Here is a 7,493-nt window from a genome sequence, read left to right as displayed (position 1 = left end):
ATATACATACACACATACATATACACACACACATACATACATATATACAAACACACATACATATATACATACACACATACTGTTCCGCTACTTGTTTTTCACTTAACAAGGAATCATGGGTTTCTTTCCTGGCCACTACATAGCACTCGATCTCATTCGTTTTAGTGGCTGCATACTGTTCCAGAACTCTTCCTGGTTTTAAAATGATTATCAGGCAAAGAATTCAGAAGACCAACTCTGAGTCTGGGATATATTCAGTGGGAAAGGACCTTTTGGCTTGTGCCTCTCCTGCCCGTAATTAAACGGAGCGCTCACTTCGATGAGCCCCTACCAATAACATGGCAGTTGTGCTCCCCGGGAAATGCAAATAACATGCCTTTGCCTACGAGTCATTTCAGATACAAAATCAGACTGTGGCTTTCACCATGTCTAAAGGGATGCATTTTTCTCATTAGGATTCACTGGTGCCTGTGTAATAAAGGAAAACCTACATTTCCATAGGAATGAAGTGTCAAAATGCCATCTTCTCAAAGCACATGCAGAAAGAGGAACACGAAATGAGGTGATGAGGACAGAAAAAAAGTACCTCATCCTGCAGTCCTAACTTGTCAGAACGCTCATTAATATTAATGCAATGCCACAAAATTCCAGAGATCAAATGAAAGGGTTTTTAACTTGTTAACAAGATTTCAAGAAACTTGAAAATAAAAAATAAAACCCAAACTGTACAGCTCCAAAAAAATAAGTAAATAATTCATTGACTGCAATGCCTGTAAAGGAGCTTAGTTGATAGATAACTAAGAGGAGATAAAATAGATACACTAACTGAGACCAATGAATTAGATATCATAACAGCCATATTACTTTATTCTTCTTTAGGTGGTAAGCAAATGAGACTAAGTAGAGATTGGTGGATTCTTTCAAAATAAAAGTATGACAAATAGATCAGCTAGAAAAAAGAATGCATTCACTGATGGGCTGAGAAAGCAGTATTTTAAATATCCTATTGATATATATTGGAAATAGTTTCTCTTCTCTTTATTTTTTTTTAACAAAAGTCAGATCTGAAGAGGAAACCATTAATAATACTGTAGTTAATGCAGCAATGCTCAAGGAGAGTCCAGATATGTTAGCCCCTAAATATTTGGTATTCAGGACTATACATAGTAAATAAATTATTACAAAAATAAAACTCAATGAAGCTTACTTATGTTAACTCGTCCATTCTGTCCTGGTGGTATAGTAGTTAGGCGTTGGGCTGCGAGCCGCATGGTCAGCAGTTCGGAACCACCAGCAGCTCTGTGGGACTGGGCTTTCTACTCTCATAAACAGTTACAGTCTTGGAAAAGCACAGAGGGTCACTATGAGTCAGCACTGACTTGACGGCGGTGAGTTTGGGTTTTTGAGTCCAGTCTGGGGGTAAGAATTTTTAAAAAAGGAACGAGTAAGACCCTCAATGAGAAGGACTGACATGCTGGCTGCAACCATGGGCTCAAATGTATAAAAAAAACTGATGGTGAGGATGGTGCAGGTAGGGGCAGTGTTTCTTCTGTTATACACAGGGTCGCTATTTGTCAAAACTGATTTAACATCACCTAGCACCAACAACGTCTATTCTGCAAGATGCATACGCTCACATTTATATAGAGAAAGAAGTACATGGTATAGAGAAAGAGATCAAATGTCACTTTAAATCAGAGTTGAATGCACACCCAGGGCACTGTACAGTAAGGTATATTTGTAAGGTATAATTTTGATATGCATGGAGCACAAACAGCTCAATAAAACCAAACCAAATCCCGCCACCCCACCCCACCCCCCACTGCCATGGAATTGATTTCAACTCACAGCGCCCCTGCAGGACAGGGTGGAGCTGCTCCTGTGGCTTTCCCAGACTGCGACTCTTTCTGGGTATAGAAAGCCTCAACTTTCTCCCACGGAGTGGCTGGTGGTGTTGAACTACCGGCCTTGAGGTTAACAGCCCAACATGTAACCACTATACCACCATGACTCTTAAAAACGCAATAGTTTCTTAAATAAAATAGCAAAGTAATAACTACTCTATGGTTGGATTTTGCATTTTAACTATTGGGTTGGTTTAAAAAAAGAAAAATAATCCACCACATGTCTGTCATTTTGTCACACTGTGGTGGTGTGTGTGTTGCTGTGGGGCTGAAAGCCATGCCCCTGGGATTTCCAATAGCAGCGGGACCATGCAAAGGGAACACGTTTCAGCAGATCATCCAGAGTGAGAACAGACTAGAAAGAAGGAAAAGGCTGTCCACTTCGGAGGAATTAGCCACTGAAAACCCTACGGGCAGCATCGAAACACTGTCAGATACTGAAAACCTAATAAAAAAGAAGAAAAAAGAAAGAAAATGTAGCAAATGGAAGCAGAGCACTGCTGGAGATCGGGTGGGGGTTCGTTCTGCTGTACACAGAGTTGCTATGTGTGTGAACCAACTTCATGGCACCTAACAACAACAATAAAAACACATACAAATAAATAGAAAAGGCATCTTACGCAAAGCACGTGAATGCCGATACGGCAGCCGCACTACCGCCTGAGCTTCCTCCAGTTATTAGCCAATCAGAATCTTCATTTTCACCCTGTGGTTTCTGCTTCCTCTTTTCTCTATATTGCTTTGAATAACTCCAAGGGTTTTTAACTGGTCCAAATACACCATCTGTACTTCCCGATCTGAGATAAAGAAATGAGAGAGATACCTTAGTAAAACTTTAATTTTATGTCCAATTTTCGTTTCCTGAGTATATCATTTGCTTCTGATACTCATTGAGCTTTGAATACTGCACCGCAGCTTGAACTGGAGAAGCAGGAAGCCTATTTGGGTGCAGCTTCTGTTAGAGGGCTGAGCAGGCAGAGGATGGGATGTGGTAGAAAGTAGAAAACGAGTCTACTAACAAAAGATAACCGCATCACAACTCATCCATTTCAGGTACTGATGATTTACTTCTTAAATTACAAGGTGTAAGTCTTCTTGTACCATATAAATTTTGAAATAATTTTAATCTCATAGATAAGGTGTAAAAATACAGATAACATGAAAAGCACAGAATACACATTAATAATGATCTTATTTGCTTTATTATTTGCATGCGGTGTTTGTGTTTCTATATTTATAAGAACCTTTCCCCCCTCAAGCCACGTTAGAGCAAGTTATATTCGCATATCCATTCATCCCTGAATACTCTAGCATGTATTTAGTATGCACTTCCTCAGGAGAAGGATTATCTCCTACACAGTCACAGTATTGTTACCAATCCTGATAAAGTTAATATTAATAGAATATAATCTATTGCCCATAATCCAATTTTGTCAGCTAATCCAATAATGTCCTTTGAAATACTGCCCCTTCCAGAACAGGATCAAATCTAGTGTTATATTACATTAGTTGTCATGTCTCTTTAGCCTCCATTTTTTGTTGTTATTTGTTAAATCACTCATTAACCAGCACCTATTAAGCTGCTATTTCTGGGCAAGGATGTCTGATCTCATCACCTCTATACAGAACAGTACTGTCTTAGTTTCCTACTGCTGCTGTGACAGAAGTACTGCAAGGGGGTGGCCTGAACGAACATGCATTTACTTTCTCAAAGTTCAGTAAGCTTTAGAAAGTTTGTGGAAAAGTGGAATTAAAAAATAATGGAATTTTCCCATGAGCTTTTTGAAGTCTCCCCAGTATAAAAGAAGAAAATTTCAATTTTACTTACCCCATAGCAAACTCATCTAAATTTGTTTTTCCCATCAGCAGAGCTCCCTGATCCAACAACTTCTGAACGACAGTCGCGTTATAGGGTGGCACATAACCTGAAAGGTGTTCCGCTCTTTTTATTATGAGAAAGAAGCAGTGAGCATGTGAAGCACAGGCCGAGAACAAACACGATTTCCTGCATCTATTAATTTTTCTTCATTTCAGTAAGCTGTCCTTTCGTTCAAGAGTTAGTTTTTCTCGATTGCTAGCTACTACTATGCTTTCTCCCCAAAGATATGTCTGCTTTTTCCCCAAATGACAGTTTGTACATTCACCATTTTTACAGTTGAAAAGCACTGACTTTAATAGTTAGTACTAAACAGTTACTGGTATGGCTAAGTCACTTGAAACTAGTAGTAAATTTTTATTCTGTTCACTGTACTAGACTCTTTCTGTACAAAGCAATTGCTATTGGTAGAAATACATTTTCATTCTCTACTAAAAATCTATTGGGAAGCTCTGGTGTAGATTCCAAACCAATGAACAGAAGTTCACCCAACAGATGACCCTGGGACACACTCCTCACGGAGGAGTACTTTCCGTGTGCAGTACTCCAGAGAACCCCTTTTCAAGGTGCTCCCTCCTAGGATACAAACGTCTGGATAAACATGCTTCTCCAACTTCCGGAGTAGGACCCATTCACTGAGCTCATCTGCCTCGGACAAAGAGCGGGACGTGAACAAGGATCACGTTCTATCCCGTGTTTCCGTGGAGACGACTGCCAGTCTGAGATGGTCTTCCTGCTTCAGTCCTTCGCATTTCCTTTTAACCGACTCAAAAGAACTCAAACGCAATTCCGTTATCTTTTACCTCTTAGCATGTTTGATGCACATGTTGTCTCAATACCAGATGTGCTGAAGTTGTCTTTTACAGCAACGGGAATCCCGTCTAAATCCCCAAGTGACTGACCTGTGTTAATAAGTCATAAGACTATTAATACCATATTAATATAAAATTTATTATTTTTATTATACAAATATATATTATTGTTACACTAGTCTATAAAGACCACAATGTAGGCATTATAATACCTACTAAATGTGGCAAAAATGGGCCTTGGGAAATCAAGTTGGTACTCAAAACAAATTTACTGGCATCGAGTCAATTCCAACTCACAGCAATCCTATAGGGCAGGGGAGAACTGACCCTGTGGGCCTCTGAGGCTGTAGCTTTTTACCGGAGTAGAAAGTCTCATCTTTCTCCCGAGGAGCAGCTGGTGGTTTCAAACTGTTGACCTTGAGGTTAGCAGTCTAATGCATGGCCTGCTAAGCTATCAGGGTGCCTCTTAGACATTGTTATGGTTAAACAGATATCTATTGGTCTCATTTTGACTCTACCTGGGGCAAATTCGCTAAATAAGAGTGGATTTTATGTTAAAAGCTTCACTTGCCAAGTGGAGAATGCTACATGCAATTAAACTCTCTCTGGAGGAAGAACAATTAAGTATAATTAAAATGAATTTACCTTTCGCATATCTCTTGTCAGATTCTTCAGCTTGCTTGAGGGCCACCTCTTCTGTCACAGTTATGTAAGCATTTAGGAACTTGGTCTTCTTGATCAGAGAGAGGCATTTTTGACAGAGCTCAGTTGGAGTAATGTGGCCTTGCTTCAGCCCTGCAGAAACCTATGGGACACACAAGTCAAAACCCCTTTACTATGGCTGCAGCCGTCCCCCGTATTCCACTGAGGGGTGCAGACCAAGTGGTGCACTGTGAAGTGAGGCTTGGGTTCAAAATCAAGAGCACCTATCCACTCTAGACTGACCAGATGGAACTGAAGGGAAATGCATTGATCATTTGAGGGGGCACCAACAGTTTGAACCCACCCACTGACACCATGGAAGAGAAGCCTGGCATCTACTTCTCTATAAAGAGTGTAGCGCAAACAACCCTGTGGAGCAGCTGGGCCCTGGGACACATGGAGAGAGTGTGCGTCAGAATCCACTCCATGCCCTGGTTACTTCAGTTCTTTTCTTTCCTCTCCCTAGTTGAACAGCATTCTTTCTAAGCCATGCTTGTACAAGCAAAAGCCCTAGTTTAGGTTAGTCATACCAGTCAAAGTAGGAGCCCAGCACTGGTAAAGGATGGGTTAGGGGAGATGATGTATGGTAGGCAGTTTAGCTGAACACAGGCAATCCCCAGTGGAGTGGGAAAATGAGCTGGGAAAGGCACCTTGGGGCTTAATGGCTCTAAATGCGACCACAAACCTATTGTCGAACTTAAGCATCATCCACCTCCAAATGGGAGAAATGTTTCTATGACCAACATAAACGTTTCTGTAGCTTGTCACTGATGTATTAAGTCTAGTACAGAAAGTATTAAAATAAACTGGATACCAGTGACCGGAGATTGTGTATTGATAGTGCGGGAAGCCCGAAGTGAAAAAGGGTGAAGGATGAAGTAAGGCAGAGCTTTGAGGAGGCTGAGGCCGCTGCTCCTGTAAAGATTCACCTCAGATCCCTCCTTGTCAGAATGGGCTCCATGGCGATGGGGTTTCCTTTGTATCAAAGCTGAACTCACTACCACCCAGTCGATTCCAGCTCCCAGTGACCTTTCAGGTCAGGGTAGAACCGCCCCTGTGAGTTTCCAAGGCTGTAACTGTCTACGGGAGTCAAAGCTCTGTCTTTCTCCCATGGAAACAGACCTAGACGTCTAAAAAAACCCAAAACCCAGCCATTAGAAAATATTATGGAACACAATTCTTCTTTGACACAGACTGGGTAGGCACGAGTCCTAACTAGCTTGATGGTAACTGGGGGTGAAAAATGAGATAGGAAGAGTGAGCAACAAAAAGTCAAAGACGATACTCAAGCTTTGGAAAGTAGGTGAAGAGAGGTGGCCAAGGTGGAAGTTCAGGGGCAAGGGAGTTGGGAAAAGTCTTAATATTTAACCAAGAGACCGGCCCTGTTATTTTATATGTGGTTATAATTTCATTTAATCCTTATAGAAACAACCCAAACTCAGTATTCCTCACCTACAGGAGAGGTTCAAAGAGGTCAAGTAATTGTTCAAAGTCACACATATTGTAAATGTCAGAGGTGATTCATGACCCATGTCAGCAGCCCTGGTAGCACAGTAGGTTCTGTGTTGAGTGGCTAACCATCAGGTCAGTGGTTCCAATCCACCAGCTGCTCCATGGGAGAACGAGGAGGCTTTTAACTCCCATACAGAGTTAGTCTAGGAAACCCACAGGGCCGTTCTACTGTCCTCCAGGGTCAGAGTATGCTCTGACTCAGGATTCCACGGCAGTGAGTGTGGCTTTGGGGTTTCAGGACACGCACGCTTCACTGTTTGCGCACCTATGCTCCTGGAAGCGTGGTATGTATACGCTGTTTGTTTTCCAGGTGGACTGTGCATTTCCTCATGTACATGTTTCACATGCATCAAGCAACAGGGGCTTGTATGGTGAAAGGAAAATTTCTGCAAATGATGTGTTCTGTGTTGAATAACTCACCAGAGCCAAGGCAATCTTAAGGTTGAGACTTTTAAATGAGAAAAGCAGTGGGTAGGAGCCATTGAGAGGACCCCCAATGCTAATGGACAAATGGGGGAGAGGCAACTGCCAGGAGGAGGCTGTGGGACGTGATTTAAGAACGCAGAGGGGCAGCTAGGTTTGGCAAAGAGGTAATCAAGTAAAAGGTTTGTGTTACATGTGGACCCTGGACACAGGGCCTGGGGAGAAATAAAAGGCCATGGTGTACTTATTTGGATACTGTGAATC

The 7,493-nt window shown here is 41.7% G+C and overlaps 1 protein-coding gene across 1 annotated transcript in view; it reads right to left on the bottom strand.

The window, feature by feature from the left end:
* QRSL1 (glutaminyl-tRNA amidotransferase subunit QRSL1) overlaps positions 1 to 7,493 on the bottom strand; it is a 40,237-nt gene that overhangs the window by 15,486 nt on the left and 17,258 nt on the right. The window contains exons 2-5 of the mRNA XM_004696232.2: positions 5,238 to 5,397; positions 4,584 to 4,682; positions 3,733 to 3,829; positions 2,525 to 2,701 (exon numbers count right to left, since the gene is read on the bottom strand). Coding sequence (XP_004696289.1) covers positions 2,525 to 2,701; positions 3,733 to 3,829; positions 4,584 to 4,682; positions 5,238 to 5,397 — 533 coding nt within the window. The remainder of the gene's footprint in view (positions 1 to 2,524; positions 2,702 to 3,732; positions 3,830 to 4,583; positions 4,683 to 5,237; positions 5,398 to 7,493) is intronic.

The sequence above is a fragment of the Echinops telfairi genome, unplaced genomic scaffold (assembly GCF_000313985.2).
Source record: "Echinops telfairi isolate 266 unplaced genomic scaffold, ASM31398v2 ScPeMD7_3533;HRSCAF=4204_0, whole genome shotgun sequence".
Lineage (NCBI taxonomy): Eukaryota > Metazoa > Chordata > Mammalia > Afrosoricida > Tenrecidae > Echinops > Echinops telfairi.
The sequence above is the reverse complement of the archived record's forward strand: the minus strand, read 5'-3'. Positions and strand labels throughout refer to the sequence as shown.